We start from the raw sequence: 27,441 nt of genomic DNA, 5'->3' as shown, positions 1-27,441 counted from the left end.
TTCGTGTATATCATTTAATCATTTATATGGTATTTAAAAAGGACAAAGTATAGATTAAATACATATCAATGTATCTGTTGCATTTCATACCAAGCAATACATCGCTGGGAAACAGTATAGTAATCTTACAAATTGAATGCATATATAATAATATTACAACCTTGTATTAATGCATATTTTCTTTTCAATTTGATAACAGTATTTCACAGTTTTCACAAACTATACAAATGGCAATCGGATAAAACTTGAAGCAGCAAATGACTGAAATAATACCTTTGTTATGCCATAATTCAGAAAAATTCTCATTCCCATCTAGTATAACACAACAACATGGATTTTGGTAATAGACACCACTCTTATGAGTGTTACATCTATATTACGGCAGGTTTTGAACACATGGAATCTGGACTAGATAATGCAGTGATTGATGTTACTAACAACGCCAGGTACGATATCACGCAATAGGCCACCAAGACGACCACTGATTCCATTTAGCAGCCTCTGGGAATCTCCGCAGAGATTTTGTCAATACACAGTTCCAGGAAGACATTTTAAACCGGCTATAAATGGAAGCTAAGAGCACCCTGTTGTACAGGAACGCAAGAAATGACTTTCATGCATCTCTAATATATTTACTGAACACATCTTGATGTATTCTAGAAATGCCTAATGCCTCAAATTGTTCCTGCCTAAACGAAAATTATATTTATAGAACAAGTTCATAACAAAAGCAAAAGGCAGTTGCAGTGCAAATGATCGTAGTGTTTCGGGAAGACATATGTAACAGTGTACAGTGAACAGTGAACCCATGTATGTACCCCCCGAAAATCTTCGTCTGGGGAAGCTGAAAACACATTCCGTGTCATCCATGACTAGGAATCATAGTATATAAAGCACGTATACTTATTTAATGTACATGAGGTTAACAGGGATATTATTCCAGAGAAATACTAGTAAACGTAATCATAAATCAAGTTTACAGCTTCTCCTGAGAAAATGAAACAAGAAATGAAAAAGAAACCAATCTAAATGAGTATCGATGAGTTCAAGGAAAATACTTGCCTTTGTTACATCTCCCATTGAATGGTGTTCACCTTGTCCTCTACAACGTCATATAAAACAGCTTATGCTGTAATCATGTAGATGATAAGAAAACGACCATGCAATACCGAGGTATGTTTGTCCAGTTAATGTTACAGAAATTCATAGATTTTACAACGGAAAACAGTAACTGTGCTTTGACGTCAATGTCTGATTTGTTTACAGGACACCCGTGCTGCTGTACGGCGTGAAGGAATAAATTTTACTTCTGAAAATTGGTTAGTGCTACCGGAAAGGCTGGACATTGTTAATTGATTTTCAGGGGTCCATACATAGAATGTGCACAGCTATTTTTCGTCTTTGGCTATCGAAGTCTATTTCAGAGGATAATCAACTGTAGGTATTTTCTCGTAGTGTCGTTTCCTATAAAGAATAGAATCCAACAACAAAACACCATACATTGTGAAACTAGGTAAAGTCTTTAGCTATTCATGTTTGATGTAAGAGGCAACTAACGAGACTGGGTGGTCAACCTCACTGACTTGGCGTACATTGTGAAACTAGGTAAAGTCTTTAGCTATTCATGTTTGATGTAAGAGGCAACTAACGAGACTGGGTGGTCAACCTCACTGACTTGGCGTACATTGTGAAACTAGGTAAAGTCTTTAGCTATTCATGTTTGATGTAAGAGGCAACTAACGAGACTGGGTGGTCAACCTCACTGACTTGGCGTACATTGTGAAACTAGGTAAAGTCTTTAGCTATTCATGTTTGATGTAAGAGGCAACTAACGAGACTGGGTGGTCAACCTCACTGACTTGGCGTACATTGTGAAACTAGGTAAAGTCTTTAGCTATTCATGTTTGATGTAAGAGGCAACTAACGAGACTGGGTGGTCAGACTCACTGACTTGGCGTACATTGTGAAACTAGGTAAAGTCTTTAGCTATTCATGTTTGATGTAAGAGGCAACTAACGAGACTGGGTGGTCAACCTCACTGACTTGGCGTACATTGTGAAACTAGGTAAAGTCTTTAGCTATTCATGTTTGATGTAAGAGGCAACTAACGAGACTGGGTGGTCAACCTCACTGACTTGGCGTACATTGTGAAACTAGGTAAAGTCTTTAGCTATTCATGTTTGATGTAAGAGGCAACTAACGAGACTGGGTGGTCAGACTCACTGACTTGGCGTACATTGTGAAACTAGGTAAAGTCTTTAGCTATTCATGTTTGATGTAAGAGGCAACTAACGAGACTGGGTGGTCAACCTCACTGACTTGGCGTACATTGTGAAACTAGGTAAAGTCTTTAGCTATTCATGTTTGATGTAAGAGGCAACTAACGAGACTGGGTGGTCAACCTCACTGACTTGGCGTACATTGTGAAACTAGGTAAAGTCTTTAGCTATTCATGTTTGATGTAAGAGGCACCTAACGAGACTGGGTGGTCAACCTCACTGACTTGGCGTACATTGTGAAACTAGGTAAAGTCTTTAGCTATTCATGTTTGATGTAAGAGGCAACTAACGAGACTGGGTGGTCAACCTCACTGACTTGGCGTACATTGTGAAACTAGGTAAAGTCTTTAGCTATTCATGTTTGATGTAAGAGGCAACTAACGAGACTGGGTGGTCAACCTCACTGACTTGGCGTATTCCAATCATCATTCAATCAATCATTGGGCTGTTTGCCAAACCAAATTATTTACACGCTGCTAAGCGTACAACTGGAGGTCGTGATTCACAATTTGGACATTATTTGGGAGCACAATAATCACACACTCTTGGACAGCATACAATGATTGTCTAGCAATGGTGTACTCACTAAACACTTTTGTTAAACTATATATATAGTTCACGAGATGCCATGACCCGAAAGCAATGTCGTAGTTATGCTGCCAACTGGAACAGAACAAAACGAAGTTGCCAGACATTAACAATCAACACATATTTACTAGTTGCATGTGGGGAATCAAGGCAATATTTACAGCAAGGGCAATCCCCAATCGGTGGCAGAACCACACACAAGCGGTTGACGGAGCACATCTTCCTGATTTGACGACCAGCGATACGACAGGACGTTTAAGTTACGGTTACTGGTCAGTTTGGATGCGGATGTGCAAGGGTATGCGGCGGCTTTACAACTCATGAGGCGATACAGCTCGTCCTCTGCCGAGAGGAAGAATGATGCTCTCTCACATATTGCATGTATTATAAGACGATTATTGAAGTATGCATGTTATCAATGCACTGCCATGGACCAATTGACAGTTGTTAATTCATACCTCTCCCTTATAAAACACGTCTGGGATAAGATGGAAATATGCCTATGACGGGACTAGAACCGACCGGAGGTAACGCTTGGTCATTTGAAGAATCTGTGGTTGACAGAACCAGAACCGACTGAAGATAACGCTAGAATCTATGGCTGACATCTGGATCAACATCACACAGACTGTTTTCTATCATCTGGTGTCTTCGCCATTTTAATTGCCATCAACAATGCAAATGGTGCTCACATCTAATATTGTCGTTATCCTCTTTCAAGGGCGTCGGTCTCCTGTTACTTTGTATTTTATCATTTAAATTGTTCTGATAAATACTTTGATAAAACAAGTTATCAAATTAAATTATTCTAAGTAACATAACATTTAACAGCACTCTATATAAAGCACAGTTACTTTTTCCCTTTACTATACCTTCGATTCCACCAAAAAATATTCAGTGGTCTGTGCTTGGCACGTGGTGCTTGGCATTTCGTTACTTTCAATTAATCTTTTCCACTCCACAAGGACAAATATTGAACGCATATTTCTTTATTTACTTTCACCACGTGGTGCTTGATGAGACTTTCTCTCAGGATTACACCAGTGTAACCGTGTGTGACATAACAACCCAGATGGCGACGATGGTTGTGATGGACGCCCACAGGTGGAAGAGGGGAAAGGATGCACCAGCTCTCTGCATCATGGCTTCTGTTGGAGACAAGAAGACATTATAGCACTGGTTCGTCTCTTTAATTACGCGAATGGATGAGTTCTAAAAAGAACACCAGGAATGTACTTCACATAGCATATCCATGTGGGGAATCGAACCTGTGTCTTCGGCGTGACGAGCTTTACCAACTATGCTACCCCATCGCCCCTGGTCTGTATAATGAAACGTTCACTGACTATATTATGCACATCTGACACATTTATTTGTGAGTGAATGAGTAGAAACATTCAAAAGCAATATCACGGCAGGGGACATCACAAATGGGTTTCACTCGTTGTTCCCGAGGAATAGAACCTGAGCAAATAGAGAACCACGTCAAGGCTCAACCTCAAGACTACCCACAGCCCCATTCACTAGGGAAGAGGAGTAGCTTAATGCACAAAGTGTGAAGCCCATTTCTTGTGTGCCCTACTGTGATATTACAGGAAAATAGTTAAAAGCAGCATAAAACTAAATTCAATCAGTAATGGCTAAAACGCCAGCCTTCAACATTTTATTGGAGAAAATCTCAAACTAAAATCACGAATTGATTGGTCAGGTGTCTGAAAAATATGCTTGTGTACAATTACTGGGTCGGCGGGATAGCTCACTGGTTGGGTACTGCTCATTTTCCGCCATGATATCGCTATATTATTGATACAAGAACCTCTTCACTTCACTTCACTTCACAAAAACTGTAAACATATGTAAGGATATCCTAGTTGGTAGATTACAGATCTGTTTGTGTTCTTCAAAAGGTAACTCGACAATGTTGCAATGTCTGCAGATGTGTTAAAAGAAGATGGCACAAGCTGTTATCTTGAACAAATGTAGCCCGAAATATATATCCTCAAAGTTTTTTATATGGCAATGATTTGCATTTGTAAGAATGATATATATGCGAGCTTTTTTTCTCTTTTAATCGTGTAATAACGAGGGCAATTGGCCACATTCATCGGAATAAAATATATCCCCGCTTTTAGTTTTCAACTTTTCGGGCGACAATAGCGTCATAAAGTGTGACCTTTGTTGTGCCACCTTTGTCATCAGATATATGACAGATACGAATGCACAAACGAAAATAGATACATGATTTACCTTTGTCACATCTTGATATATTAACGTTCTCATGTGTCCAGCCAACCAGGCATTCATCACATTCTCCAGTTACCGGATCACAGGTTTGGTTGTAACAACCAACTGAGCACAACTGCTGACAGTTTTCCCCATATGTTCCAGGAAGACATTCTACAAGAAGATGAATGATGAATGTGGAAATCATGTTGAAAATGTTGAAGCATGAACCACTTGTTCCATACGCGATGTTGAGCATTGGGAACATTGCAAATACAGAAGCAAGCAAGTTGATCTAGAACTTGGTCAAACATGTTTATGATCATGATGAATATTATTAAAGTTAGATGATGTAATAGCCCGTAATATTCATCATTGTTTGCAATGCTGATGATGATCATATTTTTGAGAGTGAGTTTAGTTTTACGCCGCTTTTTCGAGATATTCTTGCAGCATCATGGTGGGGAACACCAGAAATGGGCTTCACACATTGTACCCATATGTAGAATCGAACTCGGGTCTTCGGGGTAACAAGCGAAAGCCTTAACCACTAGGCTACTCTACCATCCCTTATGCATTTGTACAACAAGTATCTGGACAGCAGTATGTACTTCAATTGAATTGACATGTTGCCTTCATGAGGGGTAAATTTACCTTTGAATGTTGGCTTACTTGATGTAAAAAAGACGTGCAGCGTTTAATTCTGTGATGTGCCAAATTCCTACCTGTGTCACAGTTTTCTCCACCCCACCCTGCTCTGCAGTTAGACCCACAGTCTCCACTAGTTGGGTCACACAGATCAGCTTGGCAGCCTTCATTGCACTGATACATACAGTTCAGGCCGTAGAGGCCAGGCTCACACCCTGTCAAGATCAGAGACATACAACTCAGATTTGTACTTCCAGTGTACTACAGACTGTAAGGAAAATTAATATAATCAAAAGTTTTGGAAACAGATAAACAAGAGTTTTGTTTGTTTGCTTTAGTCGGATGATACAGTTAGGGAAGGACATGTATACCGTTTTTGCTTCAAGTGATACCGATGTGATTGCTATTGTTGTTTCCTACATATTTACCTGGGTTACAGTTTTGTTGGATATTTGAACCTGATTATTCTCTCACACTGCCGTTTTTATTATGCACTCATGAAAAGGTTGGGAAACTTCATTTCTAACTTACAATTTGAATATGTGGGACTTATGTCGATATTTTAGTAACAACATTTGCAACTGTGTGATGAAAGATGAATGCCAAAATGTATGATCGCTATCTTCCTGATATAAGTCAAAATACACATCGTTGTGCACGCGCATCCAAGGCTTTGTGTTCTGGGATGGTGATAAGAGATACGGTTGTGTGTCCACAAGATGTCTGTCTTTGAAACGTTTGTTAAAGCTTTTACTTGAAAGTTCAGGTTCCCCTACTTTTATGAAGAGTATATTTACACGATAATGTCCATGCATGACTATATTTCGTCTTCTCTGTCCGCATTGTATGGTTCACTACAAGTCACCACTACAGCCAAACAACATCACAACAAGATTAGTATTATTCAAGTGTGTTGCCTTTGATTCTTGGTCCACCATCCAAAGGTTTAAGTGTCATCCACAGAAATGATCAGACGTATTTAAGAAAATGTACCAATATTTGAAGTTTTGGTGTTAGAATACACATTAGAGTTGCCAAGTTGCCAAGTGTACGCACCGTATGTGTAATTGCGTTATACGTAGTGCGTATTACGTGCATATAGTGTCCAGTTCGATGTGTTCGTGTGTGAAGGCTATTTTACGCGCTAGATCAAGCCTTTCTTTGCTGTACGTGCGCTGAAAACCACTTGACATTGGGAAAGTACTCTGGGAATCCCTATTTCCGGCCTCCGTATAGCTGCTGCGGGATGCGTATTTGGACACTTTTTGAGCATCAGCACATTCATACGCACCAAGCATCACGTTTTATGCGTGCATGGAAACCACTTTTACTATTTTAGAGTAAAGTGTTGTGTACGCACAACGCATCACGCAGTGCACGCACATAGAAACCCGGCTTAAAATATGAAAGCATTATTGTTCGAAACGAGTGGACGTAAACAGCGTAACCTTTGTGTTTTCAGGGGTTCTTTGTATTACTTACTGTTATCGCATTTGAAATCATTCCAGCCCGGGAGACAGGCGTCACACGTGCCATCAACTGGATCACAGGTCTGGTTGACACAACCAACAGAACAGTTCAGCCCGCATTCATATCCGTATGTACCAGACGGACAGACTGGTTGGAAAAAGGATAAATGTTACATGTTGGAGACACCAAGTATAAGCTGCATAACATTTCTGGATAACAAGCAGATGGATGATGAAGACGTATTCCTCTAACTATTTATGTTTGTTTGCAATCCCAGTATTGGGGTTATTATTTAATCCAGTAAATTTAGATTGCGCACATAGCCACGCACTAGTGCTTGCTCAAAGCGATGGTATTTTTCCCTCGATCATTGGATGTCAATCTCAACGGTACATCGTATTATCAATCTCAGATCCCTTAGGAGTATACAACTCTTGCTATCTCAAGGCGTACCGAGTATATTGTGGCTTTCTCATCCCAACGAGGCACCCATTCGCAGGGTGGACTGGGACACTTAGTAAAAGTACTTTGTCCAAGTCTACTGAACGTTGATATACTCTCAACTAGGTGTTTTCACGTATTCATGTGGCCACCATCTGGTCATCTACCAAATGATTCGTGGGTTCTTTTAAGTGCACAGGGTTGTGTACTGTACACTAGGGTTTGAGACAACATTGAAAAAGTCTGCACACAAAGCTGACTCCAAGGTTTTCACACCCGGTCACAAGATGGCTAGATCCCGATCTCAACCTCGCTGGATCACTAACACGGCGCTTCAGCTAGATCGCCACCGCGCAAAGAACGACAAAGGAATATTTTGTGCCTTAAAAATGTTACATGCAGGTAACTATCTACTATTCATTTTGAACTAAAATAGTTGACTGCACGCAGCATTCTAATACATAGAACACCAGATGAACTCGAACCCAAGCTTTCCAAGATCAGCAATGATATTAAAATACTGAGGCTTGTGCCATGTACACACCAAGTTGGATTTACAAACAGTCGACTACAGTCTACATCTTCATATTATACAGTCAGTTCCTGTTTCTACCCGTGCAGATCCGGGTTAGAATGGGTCCTCAGCAACCCATGCGACTAAAGGCATCGGGTAGTCAGACTCGCTGACTTGGTTGACACACGTCATCGGTTCCCAACTGCGCCTGTTCATGGTGGTGATGCTACTGGATTGTCTTGTCCAGACTGGATTATTTAGAGACCGGCGCCATATAGCTCGAATATTGCTGAGTGCGGTTTTAAGCAGCAAATAAACAATCTAACAATACCTGTTTCACAACGTTCACCGATCCAGCCGTCCATGCATTTTCCACACGTGCCATCAGTAGCGTTGCATGTGTCAGTAAAGCACCCCTTGCTGCACCTGTTCTTACAGCCTTGGCCATAGGTACCGGAGTAACACTCTGTAGTGAAAATGTCACCATGACATGCACGCTGTCTGTGAATGACTTTCACTGGCAGAAAATCATCATCTATATCGCCATTTATATCCACATTCAGTGGATCCACTCTGCTGAGTTGAATAAAGACAAGATACATTATAGTTGACAACATCGCGATCATATGGACTCATATCGCGTTGTTAAGCAGGACATACCTGCATGGGAATCTTGAAAACGGTATAATGTGAGTGGGCGAGATTTTACGCACCTTTTAGCAATATTCCAGTAACTTAATGGTGAGGGACACCAGAAATGGGCTTTACTGTACATTTGGGAAATGCAGTTTTGTTTCTTAGAGAAGCCAAACAATCATTTCGGGAACAACTCCTTAATATGTCAAAGAAGGATCAGCATGTGAAGAGAACGGTTTCATTCTAGGATATAACCTAATATCAAATGAATAATTCCAGCGTTTTAGGGAACTGAATAGTTTTTGCTTGAAAAAACAGTCCAGTGACGACCATCCTCAACAGCACTTACGTCTGTTACACCTGGGCACGCTCCACCTCTCGTTCCTCCAGCCGGGCAGACAGGGGTCACAGCTGCCATCGAATCTGTCACAGGTCTGATTGACACACCCGATCGAGCAGTTCCGCGCACAGTCTTCTCCGTATGTACCGGGTGGACAGACTGGTGAGTATAGAATGAAGAAAATCAATTTTGCTGAAAGCGAAGTAGATATGTTAGACAAGGAAAACCAAGCTCTATGGCTAGTCAACGTATTTGTTGCAATGAGTGCACATTCAATGCAATAACGAAGTTGAGTATCCATAGAATTTTACGACTTCTGAAAAGTCATCTCAAAGACGATATACGTTTCTACAACCTTCATTAATACATCCGCTATTTTGTAAGTTAGATGAAAAAAATACTTGCTTGAGTTAATCATTTCCTGATAAGATTATTAGTTTTGAATTTAATGTCCACATCATTCGGGTCTGATTGATCAATAAAAAATCAGCTCCCAAAAATAACTAAAACAACCAACTCCACGCTTTCATCACTGCAGAAAGAAAATGGTATTTTTCAAAAGGGACAATAAAGGGGTGCCACAATTAAATGACATTTTTATCTTATTTTAGATAAGTGATTTAACAGTGTAACAGACAGAGATTTGCTTGTCAGATGCCCATAGATTTTGTTAGATAAGTCGCCAAAAGCGCCCTTCTGTCCCTCGCGTCATTACCATGAATATGCCTGTATCCTTAAGAGAAACACTGATTCGACGAGGCATGCTCCTAATTTAAGCGTCCAATGCCAGTCTGGTTAATTCTATCCCATTCTTCATGTTCGGTGTGGGTGCTCGAACCTTTACAATTCCAAAGTATAATAGACAGTCACCTAAACAGCTTCGACCTAATGGAGTCAGCTGCCTGCATCCCTCAAAATAGTTGAAACAGTGAGTTCCTTTAAAAATAATCTAAAGACTTATATCTTTCAAGGACGTTTCTCTAACAATCACCTTGTACGCGCACACAGCATACTACTGTGTGAATAGACGAGCTAAAATGTACATATAATTATTATTACTGAGCCACCTGAAAAGGTTCGTTCTGCCTGACGTTAACGTCAATTAAACTGTCCGTCTCACTTTGTTGCGCCTATGAATGAAGTCCAAAGTAAACCTCGATTCATACGAAAACGTAACGTCTGTTCCGCGACTATTGGTTCAGGGGGCGCCCCTGACACTAGCTTAACACGTCTTGTAGTAATGAGACGGCCCTTCCATACGGGGAAAACACGTGGACGTCAGGTATGGAGGTTCCTTCCGTGTAGTCAAGGTTCCTTACAGATCGTCTGTCCACTCACTCAATACACCTGTATTTTCCGTAAAGCTCACCTCCAACACGAGACGTACGTTGAACATAGTTTCACAAACATTCTTGCGGAGTTATGCGCCAGTTGTCTCCCTTATCTACTAGATCGATTGTTAGTTGTTTAACACCGCACTCAGCAATATTCATGCTATATGACGGAGGTCTGTAAATAATCGAGTCTGGACCAGACAATCCTGTGATCAATAGCATCAACATTGATCTAAGCAGGTGAGACACGATGTATCATCCACATCAGCGAGCCTGACCACTCGATCCCGCCGAGATCAACGGTATGTGTCAATAGCGTGGTGCTAATCCGCGTACTACTGACCGTGAAACGGGAAGAGCTCGTGTCACAATGCTCCGTCATCCTCCAGCTTCCATCATGCCAATGACAAAAAAACAACGTTAAACTGACTTTTTATTACGAATATGTACAGCAACACGCTGACAAGCTTGACTTTAAATTTTGAAATGTAGCCCGTCCATGTTCACGTGCACGTGTTGAAAAACGCCAAGAAGGCCTGTTTGCCCGAAATTCGCAACTCGTTACGAATGGAATATATATTGTCCAAATTAAACAAAATCATGCATCAGATGTAATGTCTACTACTTCTAGGTTACAAAATGTAGACCTGCTATCACCAATATTAATTTTAGAATATATGTTATATGAAAACACGATGGAAATCGACAACAGATCTTGAACTTCGGTGCTTCTCACAGATTTTTTCATGGTCTCAAAGGGTTCGCGTTTAGTGTTGTTATGGTAAAATGAAAATATACATAAACAATATATGTTACGCATTCATTGGACAGCTCTGGTTAACCATAGGCCTTGCTACTAACCTCGGTTCAGGACAAATAAAGAGGGTAGCTGTTATGTTTTCGCTGCTGATATTTTACTAATATGACTATTTTCTTAATAGGTATCCATTCATCTGATGAAGGAGCAAGAATATACTCCGAAATGTTGTCTTCCTCATAATATTGACGTTGACATCGATGAATTATCACCTTTTGTGTGAATTACTTTTAAATGCCGTTCAATTACTTCACGTTTGTTATTTCTGCATTGAAAACCCAGTAGGGTTATCAGGTAAAGAACCATATTATGCATCACGATCCAATGCATCGTATTAATTCAATACAAACCTATGCATGCAGACCGGAGCATGTGTCCTATTAACCAATTCAGACAATGACCTACTTTTCAACCTATCCGAAAGTTTTCCAGTGAAAGTAGAAAAATCTCTACAAGCAACTGTACACTTGCTACATTGAATTCCAATTCCTTGTTTCATAGGAAATTTGTATTTAAAAAATAATTTTACCGAAAAAAATGATTTTTAATTTGAAAGTGTAATATAATGATCGTATTTTATATTATATAACGAGTTTTAGGCAGCATGACCTTCACTAAGGCGTCACAGACTCTTCGTGTTTCAAGAGGTGGCACAATTCATCTGTCTTACTGGTAACACATGTTATGTGTTCTTTGCGCTTATAAAGTGTATTTGTGTGATGTATACGTACAATGTGGTCGATATAATGTCAGTTCCGTACCCGACAGACAAAGCTCGTAGTATTGTTATATACAAGTGTTTAGATGAATCAAACATTGCAATGATATATATTTATATATCTATCTGAATTAAGTGGTCTCAAAATTCTGGAATGGTTATTGTACCAAGTAGCGTACTAAGACGAAACCTAGTCAGTAGGAAACGAGACTATTCATTAATATATATCTATCTGAATGAGTTGGTCTCAAAATTCTGGAATGGTTATTGTACCAAGTAGGCGCACAAGGCAATAAATCCTATGGATCGTATTAATTCAATACAATTATGTGCATGTACTTATTCAGTACAATCCTATGCATATACTAATTCCGCACGTGTATCACAAGTTTCTCCGGTCCAGCCGTCTCTACATGCTGAGCATCGTCCATCAACATGGTTGCATCTGTCGGGTCTGCATCCCTCCGTGCACTTGTACTTGCAGTCCTGGCCATACGTTCCATCTTCGCAATCTGAATGGGACGTCAGAGATGTCACGCATGTATCTTACATACAACAGATTATATACCGTGAATAACAGGTAAAACGCCGCCTAGTGCATTTTTGCAAAAAACAGGTCGACACATGAGAAATTGTTCAGAACAAATTGAGTTATCATAATTTGTTTTAGTACTTTTAGTTAAAAAACAACGCCATAATGGAAAGTATATCTTACTTGCAACAGGATGCATGCGCTTTGGGAAAACATGTATTTTGTTCCCTCAAAAAGATTACCATATTTTGAAAAGTGAGAAACAGAAATGACTGTTATATGGTCACATGATTCTCACTTTTAACAAGTGAAGCCTAAATTTAATAGTCTTGTATAAGCACAACAGGAATAGTTATTTTGATTTAAAGAGTAGTATCATCATATGTTTAACAATGTTTCCTTTAATTGTAAATACAAATCATTATGACATCCCTAAATCAGTTTCCAGATGAACCTTCTCTAAATATGGATTCGTCTTCCCAATTAGTTCAGCCTAACATTTCCATAGCTTCAAATCTTAGTTTTGAAATATGCTGGCGCTTAACTTTTTATTCACGGTATATATATCAAGCTTTGTAAACTCTTTGCACTACTCAAATGTCCATTTGTTAAAAAAAACAACACTCTTATCAAAAGACCAAAGAATCTGGGAAACAATATCTCTATGTCCCTTCGACAGGCTAGGCCTACACGAAGCTCTATACTCATCCACCCAGATTACCCGCCCTTGATTTTCACTGACATGCATCGCTGGACTAAACGTCAACAAAAAGGGAGAAGGGGGAAGGGAGGTAACTCGAATTACACTGACGCTAAATCTCCCATCATGGGTTTCTTACTACGTTGCGCCTCTTATACACATCGTGACGCTAAATTATAATCAAATTATTTATTCGAATCCAAAGTGCAGGTTGTATTCGTAGTATTATATGTATTACATGAAAGCTGTGCTATACACCCTTCGAACTTGGACCAGTAAAATCTTCATATCAGGTAAGAAACGTTTATAACGTTGACATTCGACTTACATGACGCACAGAGGCCTTTTCTCCAGCCAGGCTTACAGGTACAGTTGCCGTCGACCTTGTCACAATCGTCCACACATCCTTTCCCGCACTTGTTACTACAGCTCGGTCCATAGTGCCCCGCCGAACAGTCTGATAAATCAGCCATTGTTTACACAGCTACATGTACAATATGCACATACATTTACAAAATATTGTTACAAGGGCAATGCTAACGCTGAACTGTTAGTTTAATATTTCCACACATTATCAGTAGTGTGTAGTACATTTTGCAAACATACAAAATCTCACCCAAATGGGGTTCTTTTTGACAAATATATCAAGAAAATTGGAATACCATTTGAATATCAGAATTTCATATAGGGTGAAAACCCGGGTCTTGGCCAGGAGAGTTGTAAACTTTTATCGCCAGTGTTGATTCATCTGGTATCATAAGACTTTATCACTATTCCAAATGTTGTAATTGATAAACATAAATAAACAGTGTTTTGAACGTAAAATCAAGAGCTAATCAGTATTTCATTGTGTGGGAATACTCAAACACTATCAGTACTTATTTGATTGTAATACTTAAACTCATCTTATTTCTGGGTGAACCAATGAATGAAACGAATTAACTTTGACGCTGAGGTCAGTCGGGGACTGTGGGATACCTCTAACCAGAATATCGCCCCCTCCCCAGGGCAGAACAGGTATGAGCTACTTACGTTAACCGAGGTATGACGTCAGTCGATGTATATAGGTAAACTTGGGTATACCGTTAGCAGGATTTACCGGGGACATCCAGGTTTTCCAAAACGAACGCAATCACCCAAAACTACTAAAAATATTACAATGGCAAACCCAGAGCCCTGGTACCAGCACCGTGGAAATTTACTATTAATCGTAGTTGTGTAGAAATGACGAAGAGGCTATCGGCTAACATATCAACTTTTGCAGGTCGAAAAGAGAAGTTCGTCATGAGGCCAATATATATTTGATGGGTGCAATATACTATGTCCAGTTACAGCTGCAGAACAAAATGACTTTTCACTTTCATACTTCAAATCAATTGATTAATGTAAACTGGACATTGGAAATAAGGAGTGCGTCGTTTTCTTGTGGGTTCTCACGTGTGTTGCTTTCCCAGGTAGTCGGAAATAGAAACAGCTCTATTTATCAACTTATGTAACGTTTAACTGAGATATATGCTTAAACATGGCATGAACCTGACATGAAATTTGAACCTGTAGCATATCTTGCTCATTTCAGCACTTTGGACGTATCCCCACTCCAGCCAGAATGCTACAGAAAACATGTTGACGCTAAAACTCCCCGACGAGTGCTATACACGATTAAAACGATTTTAAAATGAATATTGCCTGGATGAGTAAAAATGTTGAAAATGTTGATATAATGTGTACAATTTATTATGATTATTGCATCGAGGATCATCAAATTCCATGTCTGGGCTCGCTTGTCCAAAGTAATCCAATTTACGAATGAAGTTGCCATGTCCATAGCCAAGATCAAATAAGTAAAATGACACATATGTCACACTAAATACCTTAAATATGTTCCAATATTCCTGACAATGTTTTCGGGGGTTCTTTTTATTCTATCATGTGACTACAGATGCATATCATTCTCTCAAATGACTGTACTTTAGACCATGTGGCCAAACCACTGAACGATTGATTGATTGTTTGATTGATTGATTGATTGATTGATTGATTGATTGATTGATTGATCATAACAATGTACAGATTATGAAAAATCATTCAAACAATTCATGGAAAGAAAACAATTCCATTCGCGGAAATGTATGCATAAATGGTTACTAATAGTATTAGATTTGACAAGTATGGCTGGAAATTGTTATCAGTTTAAACTGTTATTCCATGGTTACATAAACAATGTCAACACGTTGTCCATCTCAAATGTCAGCTTATCATTGCTATGTTCGCGAAGATGAAATTAGACGTCATCTTGGACATGTCATTTCAGAAAAGCGTTAACCCCCGGTTGATGTGTATGTACGTACGTGCTTGGCAGGTCAGTCCAAACCAGCCACGTTTACAGTTGCAGTAGCCGGTCACAGTGTCACATGGGGCGTCACATCCAGATCCACACTGTCCTCTACACAATGGACCCGCCCAGTAGGGCTTACACGTACAACTGCCGTCAACGTTGCTGCATGTGTCGTTACAACCCTCGCTACACCGTTTTCTACAGCCGTTCCCATAACGCCCAGCCTCACAACCTTAAATGAGAAAAAGACCAACAATTATAGGTGTTTGGGCGTTCCCCGCTTGGGGAGTTGTTTTAGTTTAGACTGTAGAAAGCTAGTAATAGCCATTTTCCGCAACAAGCAAAATGGAAGCCAAGATATGAAAACAAATGAGCTTTGTGGAAATTTCAATGACTTCATTCTGCGTGCTATTTGAAACGGAGTGGGTGAGTGTGGGTTGTAGGAAACTTTAAGAAACATTCCAGCAGTATCACCAGGGGGACCCAAAATGGACTTTTTTGACACTTTGGACCCATCTGAGAAACTGAACCCGCGCCTTCGGCGTGACGAACGCCTTAACCACTAGGCAACCCCACTGTCCCACTTGAAACGGAACGTCTGTATGCAAAACGCAGGCTAACACTATGCCGTTTCATTTTCGAGAAGAGTCAGTTTAATGATAGTACTACATACCGGTTGAGCAATGATCCCCTAACCAGCCATCCTTACAGCTGCAACTGCCGCTGATATGATGACACGTGTCTCTACACCCCTCAGAGCACTGTTTGCTGCATGAAGCTCCGAAAGTCCCAGCCTCACATTCTTGAAAACATCAGATATACGTGATTTGCACTGATCATTATAAGATAGACACACGCACGCACGCACGCACGCACGCACGCAAGCACGCACGCAAGCACGCACGCAAGCAACCATCCAAAAGCTGAAATTCCACCCATCGGAGACGTAGTAATGAATACATCCCCCCTGGATCCCCATAATTTTCATATGTACATGTTGCAATACTGTTTGTTTTGGGAGCTTATGTTTCATGCTTCACTATAAATAATTTCAATTTGTTTAAAGAGGATTTGAAAACAATACTGATGAGAAAACGCCGAGATTGACATCATCAGCAATTGTGACATGATATTTATGAACCGGGCCAGCGAACGTGACCCTCCGATCCCGCATGACGCCTCTTACAACAAGTATATACGTTGCCGGAGATCCCTTCGAGCATAGGAGTGAGTGAGTTTAGTTTTACGCCGAACTCAATATTCCAGCTATAGTCTAGACCATACAGTCCAGCGGTCAACAGCACCTGAATCGTTCGATCTGCGCAACTGGGATACGATGACATGTGTCAACGAGCCTGACCACCCGATCCCGTTAGTCACCTCTTATGACAAGCATGGGTGGTTGAAGATCACGTCTAACCCTGATCTTCACGGGTGTCATTGTATGGAGTTAGAGAGATTCAATTGTAAACTGTTACCCTATATACTTCGTAAAACTAACAAAAAGGGTTAGATATCTTACTTTGGTCACACGAATGGTGGCTAGGGTCGGAATCCTTCCAGCCAGGACTGCAGGTTTTGCGACGACATTTTCCAGTTATTGGGTGACATTTGGTCTGCTGACATCCTAGGGAGCACCTCTTCTTACAGCCCAAACCGTACCAACCTCGCAGACATTCTACCACACAGAGAAAGTGCATGAGAGTGATTTCAGCTTCACTCGGCAATCAGCAATATTCCAGCTATATATCTGCGTCTGTAAATAATCGAGTCTGGATCAAACGATCCAGTGATTAACAGCAGGAGCATCGATCTACGCTGCTAGGGTATGATGACATGTGTGAACCTAGCTAGTTAGTAAGTCTAATCACCCAATCCTGTCAGTCGTCTCTTACCTCAAGCATAGGTTACTGAAGATCAATTCCAAAACGAATTTTCACGAGTTGAAAAATGCACGAAGTCTGCAGGTCCGTATTACCATGGTAATACGAAAAAAGATAGATACATGTGTACGGATTTCATAATGATTATCTGAAGTGATACCTCGAAATCAAAGGTCGAAGCGAGAACATGCTTTCCAATTCCTGAGATTTTGTTGACTCCAGGAGTGACACAGTAAGACTTAATCATAACAAGATCATTGATGTTTATAAGAACAGATAAGTACAAGAGACCGATAGAGGAATATGTTTTGTGAAAAATATTTCTTATGTTCAAGATACAATCGGATTTACACAGAACTTACATGAACATTGAAAGAGTTTTGTCGTTTACATTTCTTTGAAAATATGCGATATTTCTTAAGACTGACAAATGTTTCAGTTTGGTAACTCAAAATGTGATTACATTCATTTATGATGCCCTGTGAACGGCGATAACTGTCGTGATGGCATACACACCTATACAGGATCCTACGAGACAACTACTGTCCAATCAAATGGCTGGATCTTACTACGGGTAAAGATGGGACTTAAATTTCGCAATAATAAATGACGTCATATACTGTAAAGTGCTACATATCCATTTCAGCCCATGACGAACCACATGCTGAGCTAGATCATGGAGCTTGATGGTTTTTTATACATGTAGGTGAGGAAAGGGGTCTTACGTACACACGTTTTGTTTTGTTTTTCCTTTGTTGATTTTAAACGGTCGTGCATTTCTTTATAGGAAATCAAAACATATAATGCCACTACACCTTGTTACAGACCAACAAATGTACGTATTATCCTTAAATTCCAAGTATATCTTTAGGTGTGCCTTAGGGTCAATAAAGAACAGACTGGTACATTATTGATGCCCAGGGCCCACTTGCACAAAGCGATCTCAGCGCTACAATAATAGTGTAACTCCCATTCTCCAATACAGGCTTAAGATAGTCGTAGCGCTAAGATCGTTTTGTGCAAGTGGGCCCAGGATAAAATGGTGAAGTGACGAATCGAAAGGAACAATGAAGAAGGGGGCTTGGTTTATTTAACGAGAAAACATTGTGCTGATTTCATGTGTAGAGGTTCGACCATACGCCCAACACGTTCTTAATTGGTCGCCGTATTTTAAGAGTTTTGGGAGAACGTTTGTTGTTTTGATTCTGGTTTAGCTGTTCGGGAAATACCTAACTTAACCGCCCTCTTTCACAAAACGGACTTGCCCCACATGGCCGAAATAGGATAGTACTATTACTTAAATAATGGTAAATGTTTGAAACCTTGTAAATTTTTGTCGCATCATGAAAGACGCTGTAGATAATATTTATATCCACGCAAGAAAGATACGACTCGTGGTCGTTGTGTATATACACTGCATGCACCGCCCAATCTGTATATTTTGTCTGACGTTATTTATTGTACGACTAAATACTCCCTACTCGCCATGTATGTCTTGAAAGAAACATGGAGTTTCTGAACCATTGCCTTGTCATAACTAGTGACAACACTGCCTTGTTTATTGTGACATAAAGTAATGTCCAAAAGAAACGATACTAAACTCTTCCTTTTGCATGAAAACATACTTGAGCGTTTCCGAGTTTCCAAACCAAATGTGTGCGATTAAACCTACGGGATTATTTGATCAAATGAGAAAAAAAACGCGCACTTTGCCAAACTGATGTTACGTTCCGAAATCCACGTGCATTTCAAATGAGTAAAATTGCTGATTCGACACTTTGGGATCACAGCAACAAAAAGCACATACAAAAAATGCCAGATTTGCAAGAGATTGACAGCGGGAGTCACTGGAAAGGTCCTACATGGAGCAACGCACACCGACGTCGGCGGGAGGTTAGGATACGCGCGCTAAACTATCATCAGATTAAAGCAGCAATAGGGTTAAACAGGTTGGACAAGGGACAGGCCGAGAAGCGGGAGACTATGAGTGACCACGCCCATAGAAGACGGTCGCATCCGGGTACTTCATGTCCGGAACCGCTTCATAACGGCAACGTTAAAGACAAGCACTGGGACTCGTGATAAGTCGAATAACCGTGCATAGGAGATTGCATGCACATGGTATCCGAGCACGCCATTCCTAAGCGTTCCTAACACCTCAACATCAAGCCAACAGACTAGCATGGGCCAGGCGACTTCGGCGTTGGTAACGGGTCATATTTTTCGACGAGAGCAGATTTTGCATCTTCAGAAACAATTGTAACAGCGTGTGTACCAAAGAGTTGGTGAAAGTTTGGCACAGAACAGCATTCATCACGTCCCTCCATTCGGAGTCGAAGGTTTAATGGTTTGGGGTAAAATCTGCGGCGACGCTAAAACGAGACTCTTCGTTATTCGAGGAAACCTGCATGTACGCGTTATCGGGAAGAAATTTTACAACCAGTTGTGGAGCCATTCATCCAACAACAGCCTCGTGGGATCATCTTCCAGCACGATAACGTGAGGCCACATACGACAACGCTGACTCAGAACCTCCTCATCAAAGCCAACATTGACGTTTTACCATGGATGGCATATTCACCGAATGTGAACCCAATCGCACACTTCTGGGACCATCTCAATCGCCAGAAAACAGAAAGCGCATTGTACCTCCAGTCAGCTTCCGGGAAATGGAACAATGGCCCCTTGATGGAAAGCTACGCATTCCCACCTACGTCATCCGGCGTTTGGCATCATCACTAGACGTGTACTGGCGTGTATTGACGCTCATGGTGGACATTCCCGGTACAAAACGTGACTTAGAGACGTCTGTCGTAACAATTTCCACACTTTCCTCGTCATGTGTGTTTGAATGAACTATTCATTTGGACCCCTCACTTTTTCACACGACTGCTGTAGTGGTTGTAAATGATTGGTTGACATGATTTTTTGTGCACTTGAAATATGCCAATCTACAATTCGTGTGTCGTATAATTGTTTTTCATTGATGTTCTTTCAGACTATGCCAATCTACAAGTCCTGTATCGTATTGGTTTTCATTAATGTTCTTTCAGACACGTGGTATCGTTTGTTTTGGACATTAGTATATTTTATCACGCTTCTGTTGAAATTGTATGACGTAAATTAACGCTGCACTCAGCAATATTCAATTTTCTAGCTAATATAGCGGCGATCGGTAAATGCGACTGAGACAGATATAAAATGCATAGAAAATTCATTGTTAAGGCTGTGTTGTATTTCCGTCGGAAAGAATTATATGAAATATTTAAGATCAGACTTATCGACGAATCCTGGGAATCGTATTTTCACACTGATACAGCCTTGTTCATGGAACTTACTTTCTGAGACGACCCTCCCCAGTATGAATGACTATGAGTACGATATACATGGCCTTAAAACAACAGGCACATGATTGACTGTGAACAGGTCCTACCTTTATTTGAATGATTATGAGTACTATACCTGTACATTAGACACGACACTGTTCAAAGAACATTCTTTTTGGACAGGTTCTACCATTATTTGAACGAATATGATTACTACAGCTGCACATTAGAGACTGCCTTGTTCAGTGAACCTACTTTTTGAACAGGTGCGCCCCCTGTATCCAGGCTTGCATGGACAGGAACCGTCTGTACTGTTACACGGGCCGTCACACCCCTCCTTGCACTGTTTGCTGCAGTCCGAACCGTAACGCCCAGCCTCGCATTCTGAAACAGAGCAGATATACAAGTGGGGATTGTGCTAAGGTTTCGGATCTGGTGAGATGAAATGGAGTTTTACTGAAAGGTGTGTTATAACGAGCACCAGGCAATTTAACATCAGGTAGCAACAAGACAGACGTTCTATATACATCGTTGAGTGAGTGAGTTTAGATTTAGGCCGCTTCTAGCAGTAGTTCAGCAATACCAGCAGGGGCGCCAGAAATGAGCTTCACACATGTGGGGAATCGAACCCGTGTCTTCAGCGCGACGGGCGAACGCTTTACCACTAGGCTACCCCCACCGGCCCTATGTACATGGCATCGGAAGAGGTCATTGCGAGATAATAGAATAATTTTCTGGACAACATACCTGAGGGCCCGACTTAAAAAAACGTCTAAACATGGATAGCATATTCTGTCAGTGTAAATGTGTATTGCTTGAAAACTCTCAGCTCCTCCTCATACTCTTTGAACACGCCTTCGAGTTTAGTTTATTTGTGTTAAGTTTATAGCAGTAAATTGTGAGGGAGAAGCTCTGTGGTCTTACGCCATTTTTAGCACCGCCCAAGATTCCGAATTGGAGTAGTGTGGATCGTTACACAAGTGGTCCATTAAACATACATTAGGCGACAAAAGCCTCTAATGGTTCACAGGAAATCACAGCATTGAGCAGAGACGATTGTATGATTCCGACAATATCGTGAACATATGTTTTATGAATCACCGTGTGATTCATTCACACGTCCGTAATACAGTGCACTTTAACAGAGATGTCTTATGAGATAATAAAAGGTTTGTAACTATTATTCAGCGATTAATATGTTTGATAGTTGCACAACCCCACCCCCTCTCCTTATAATGACGCTGATTGAATACTTGAATACACATTTATGCGAAATTTAATAAAGATAAAATACATAAAGATATATTCGTTTATCTAACTTTCTAAGGGAGTCTTTCAAATCCTCATGCAAGTATAATGTCCAGTTGAGACAGTATGGACAGTCTTCAACAGAAATCCGACAAGCGTTTGCGTTGGTACTTATCCTTCCATTGAACATGTAGAAAACAAACAGACACTAACAAATTCATGAAGTTCCTAAATGTTTTCCATTAGCTCAAGAAAGCTAAGTAAACACTGTGGACGATGTCAACTGTCTGCCTGCAACAAAGTTGCTAGGCAGCAGAATCTCGTCTTTACATGAATGTCAATATTCTTCACATTGAAAGGTTTGTTGTGCGCTTCAGCTTGGAGAAGATGTCAGATATTCGGTTAGACCCGACTCCGTTCTGTGCGGAGGACATTAGCTGGAGGAAATGTCAACCTGGGGTTATGTCAGGCTGCAGATGACAGTGTAAGGTTATGAGAAAGTTGCAAAATACCAGACCGGGCTTTGTCAGTGTGAGATGTTGTCAGTATGCGATAATGTCCCAGAAGGGAAATGTCAGTGTGGGGGTCTTGTCAAGGTGGAGGAATGTCAATATAGGGTCATATTCGAGTTGGGAAATGTCATGATGGGGTCTTCTAAAAGTGCAGAAATGTCAGTGTAGGGTTTTATTCGTGTGGGGAAATATGAGTATGCGGTCATACTCATATCCGAGTGGGGAAATGTCAGTCTTGGGTTATTTCCCAGTGGGGAAATGTCAGTGTGCGCTCGCATCCGAGTGGAGAAATGTCAGTCTGGGGTTATTTCCCAGTGGGGAAATGTTTGAGTGGGGTTATTTCCGAGTGAGGAAATATCGGTGTGGGGTCACATCCGAGTAGGGAAATGTGAGTGAGCGGTCACATCCAAGTGAGGAAATGTCAGTCTGGGCTTATTTCCGAGTGGTGAAATGTTTGAGTGGGGTTATTTACGAGTGGGGAAATGTTTTAGTGGGTTTTTTCCGAGTGGGGAAATATCAGTGTGGGGTCACATCCGAGTAGGGAAATGTGAGTGTGGGGTCACATCCGAGTGGGGAAATGTGAATGTGGGGTCACATCCGAGTGGGGAAATGTGAGTGTGTGGTCACATCCGAGTGGGGAAATGTGAGTGTGGGGTCACATCCGAGTGGAGAAATGTGAGTGTGGGGTCACATCCGAGTGGGGAAATGTGAGTGTGTGATCATATCCCAGTCGGAAAATGTGAGTGTGTGGTCATATCCATGAGGGGATATGTGAGTGTGGGGTCACAACCGAGTGGGGAAATGTGAGTGTGGGGTCACATCCCAGTGGAGAAATGTGAGTGTGGGGTCAAATCCGAGTGGGGAAATGTGAGTGTAGGGTCACATCCGAGTGGAGAAATGTGAGTGTGGGGTCACAACCGAGTGGGGAAATGTGAGTGTGTGGTCATATCCGAGTGGGGAAATGTGAGTGTGTGATCATATCCCAGTCGGGAAATGTGAGTGTGAGGTCACATCAAAGTGGAGAAATGTGAGTGTGGGGTCATATCTGAGTGTCATCGGGGGTTCATATCCGATCGCGGGTGGGGCAATATATGTTTGGGGAGTCATATCCCAGTACAAAATATCCATGTCATGTTGTATCATGCTATGACTTGACTCCACACAGCGTGTGTCCTGAGATCACAACATCTAAAATGTACAAACATTTACAGTGAAATAACACTAAATTGGAACCAACGGCAATTATCCCACGCCAAACAGTGTTGCCTGTGTTCGTATGTATCGCGTACAACTAAATTCGCCTCTCCGTCATGCAGAGTGTGGTAATAGCCATCAAGCTGTGTGTGCTATGCCGCGGCAACAATACAAGCATTCTGCTGTATGGGATTTAGTCATCACAGTGCTACGGTTTTTTTTAATGAAATAGAGCAAGCGATTTTCCTGACAACAACCCGTAAACATATACAATAATTGGCTGGCGGTTCCTAAATGAGCAACATTCAAATATGTTTGGTAAAACATCGATATTCCAGCAGTCCAATATTCATGACGTGTGTTGACCAATTCCACATACCGGACATAAGGTCCACATATTATTGAAGTACAATTAAGATATCGTCCATCAGTTGCTATCCTAAAATGAATTATCCTTCAGTCGGTCAGAGGGAAGTGAGTTTCCATAGTAACAGGTCTCTGAAGGACATCCATGGTTTCATATTACTTTCTCCAACTATCTGGCATGGAGAGGAGTGACCTCTACCACCTTCTAACCTCACACAGCGTCTCGAATTAAGGTATTGTTAAATAGCAACGTGGTGACTTGATCTGCATTTCACTGAAAATACTACTCCTTTCAAGTCAAAATCACGTACCCAAAGTGAATATCTATACGCAAAGTCTACAGAGATTTCATTGCGTCGGCTCTATTAGTAAACATTGTCCAGGGCACCATTTTATTTTAGAATTCTATTTTGTACGTATATATCTTTAAATAAGACACATTTATTTCTGGGACAAAATGGCAGTATACCTCAGTCTGAATTTACCATTAACCACAACTGTTCTCTCCTATAGAAAAATCCACGTTTCAGGTAAGACCCGCGCCACTACTGATTGCAACAGGTGCAAAACTGAAGCAGCAGGCGTTTTAGACGAGTACTAACCCCATTCTTTATTTTATTTCGTGCAGGGATACAAGCCTTTACATTTAACAGAGAGCCACACTCAGCAATATTCAGGACATATGCAAAAATCAATGGCCTACCATGAGCCTGATCGCACATAATGACCCCCCGACCCTCAGTCCCTCCTCTGTTGAGACAAGTGTGGGTAATAGGCACTTTTCACAATAGCTAGGTCGCAGAACCCCTACGTGTGAAATATGCGCTCGCGGTTACTGATCTAATCGAAGTAAATACACGGTTTTGACCGTTGGAAATCTTACTCGAGTGTTATCATGATGTCCGACTGTATTCGTTTCCTTGCTTCTTCCCAAATACCTCGCGGGGTTCAGTGTAGTATTGATCCAAATAACCTAGTAACCTCAGGAAATGGTCGACGGTCAGACACCGTTACATGTGACTACAAATGACTGTATTCAGAGAAAATTGATCGTAGCACATCTAAAAACAAAAATAATCCAAAATATTTCCATATTCATAAAAAAAAATAGTTGCAAGCAGAATCCACTGCGTATATGCAGCAAACATGTGGTTTACTGTTCCAGTTGTGAAGGTCCGGGTCAGAATAGGCCTTCAGTAACCCATGCTTGCCATAAAAGGCGGCTGTGTTTGTCGTAGGAGGCTACTGACGGGATCAGGTGGTCAGGCTCGCTGACTTGGTTGACATATGTCACCAGTTACAACGATGCTCATGCTGTTGATCACTGGATTGTCTGTTCCAGACATGATTATTTACAGACCTCCGCCATAGAGCTGGAATACTGCCGAGTGCGGTGTGAAACAACTCACTACTTTACAATAATTATGACACCGGGTGTGCTGGACCGGACACCGCATGTTATTGGCCCCATGTGACGGGTAGCCCGTCTCACAGACCGTGGGAAATATTATTTCCCTCTCCACCAAGCCCGACATTAATACAAAAGTCCTGCATGAAACACAACCAAATCTCCCGCATCGCCATTTTTCAAATTTAACTGAATTCCTTGTTTCCATCAAAATTATGCATTTTCACAGACTAATCGTTAGTCTATATGCCTGGAATATCACGCGCGTTAATAAGGTCCACTTCCCGAATTTACTTTGTTCCTAACCTATAAAATGACAGTAAATTATAGTTCTGGTTTGTGCTAATGTATGCAGCTCCGTTTGATAGAGTCGACCCCAGGATCAACTGTCATCCACCAATTACTTGTGCGGAACTGATTTCCTGGACATCGCACTTCATGACCAAATCTGTACTGACCTCGACCACGACGGATGTTCTACCTTCCAACAACCTCATCCTTTGTCAGTCCCGGTAACTTTAAATTACGGCTTCAGTTAGCAAGCATTTCTTTTCATGTGTTTTGATGGGAGCATATGACTTTGTTGCCTATTCCATCACGAGCCACAATGAGCTTAATGACTTGATTGCACAAGGCAATTGGGTAACACAATGTTAGACGTTAAGCGGTTGCTATGCTGTAGAACGGTGCACTCGTCTGTTCCCGTTTCACCTGACACCTGAGTACGTGTTATATAGGTTTTTATCTTAAAATACAAATAGATTGCAAGGTCGATGGGGGCGTAAAAATTAATCTCTGACTAGCAAGTCTAGTTAGGCTATTTTGGGCTAGTATCTATAATTTCATTGCGAAGTAATCAAAGTTACCCGTTGCTGCAATATTAGGTTAACGATTATAAGGAATATGACAAATTGCATTGCACATCTTTCCGTGCAACAAGTGAAAACAGGTATCAACACATGCACACATGTCTAGGTGTTAATTATCGGGCTTGTAAACAGTACATGAAGAAGGAGTGTGGGCGAAGGGAAAACAAAACTTACATTATTAATGTATTGCCTACTTACCAAAGCTGAGCTTACACTGCAGCAAGAGAACCCACAGCGCAATGAGGTAGAATACGTCCATTCCGAACCCACCACACACTAACACTAACTGCGACTACCGTACAACTACCGCATGTGTTTCCCGTACATTTAAAGGTCGTCATCGGGCATGTCGGACTGAAAAAGCCGGAACGGCCAGTATAGATGGGTTATTCCAAAACGGGATTGCGATTGTATAAAATGGAATGAGATTTGAGAGCAAATTGCATTGTCTTTAAATCGTAACTGACGAAAACGAAAAATTAAATTCCTGGATAAGACATTGAAAACCTTGAGATATATTTCTGTAGTGCTGACACTTAAACGACATAAAACGAAGCAAATATGCGTAAAACGATAACCACCAACTGGACAACCACTTCAGTACTTAGTTTGTTATAGAGACAGCATGCGGTGACTGTTTGAGAACATGCACTAGTCTACAAATTCAAGCAAATCAAAGATGCCAGCGAACACTATTAAATTATTTTTAAGGGACGTGAACCATTTTTATCACAATACATTATCCAGAACATCGGTCTGTCATTCGTATGAGGATTCGTCTTTTTCATTTAACCATACTGCAACACTCTCAGTCATCATATATTCTTCGATTTATACTAAATGCCCCTCACTACTATACACACCGTGCTGTGGTATTGCTTACCAATGTCATATGTGTAAGCTATAGTAATTATATAAGCTTGTGGCCGCTGATATTTGCATAATTGCCCAAAACAGATATGACCCGTCTCGGCCCGGTCCGACTTTCAGGCGTTTCCAACCAAAGGACTGGGATGCCTGAGACATCGCGTGTCCCAAATACGCCCCAGTGGAATTCTCT

At 41.0% G+C, this 27,441-nt stretch overlaps 1 protein-coding gene across 1 annotated transcript; it reads right to left on the bottom strand.

Annotated features, from left to right (window-relative positions):
- On the bottom strand, window positions 1–26,737 carry LOC137291396 (multiple epidermal growth factor-like domains protein 11). The gene is made up of 13 exons (XM_067822729.1): window positions 26,580–26,737; window positions 21,040–21,168; window positions 17,098–17,253; window positions 16,249–16,377; window positions 15,589–15,807; window positions 13,569–13,697; window positions 12,386–12,520; window positions 9,149–9,298; window positions 8,495–8,629; window positions 7,221–7,355; window positions 5,816–5,953; window positions 5,115–5,264; window positions 1–4,015 (listed from the first exon to the last, which is right to left on the bottom strand). The coding sequence occupies exons 1-13, from the start codon at window positions 26,638–26,640 to the stop codon at window positions 3,903–3,905; spliced, it is 1,779 nt and encodes a 592-aa protein (XP_067678830.1). The 5' UTR covers window positions 26,641–26,737; the 3' UTR covers window positions 1–3,902.
- Between the last annotated feature and the right edge of the window lie 704 nt (window positions 26,738–27,441).

This window comes from Haliotis asinina, chromosome 7 (genome assembly GCF_037392515.1).
Source record: "Haliotis asinina isolate JCU_RB_2024 chromosome 7, JCU_Hal_asi_v2, whole genome shotgun sequence".
Taxonomy (NCBI): Eukaryota; Metazoa; Mollusca; class Gastropoda; order Lepetellida; family Haliotidae; genus Haliotis; species Haliotis asinina.
This window is presented reverse-complemented; position numbering and strand designations above follow the sequence as displayed.

Coding starts and splice junctions, on each gene's coding strand:
- LOC137291396 (XM_067822729.1), bottom strand. CDS start 26,640: ATGGACGTATTCTACCTCATTGCGCTGTGGGTTCTCTTGCTGCAGTGT. Junction 21,169..26,579: donor GCAGTGTAAGCTCAGCTTTG/GTAAGTAGGCAA, acceptor GCTCTGTTTCAG/AATGCGAGGCTGGGCGTTAC. Junction 12,521..13,568: donor AAAAGGCCTCTGTGCGTCAT/GTAAGTCGAATG, acceptor CGTCCCATTCAG/ATTGCGAAGATGGAACGTAT.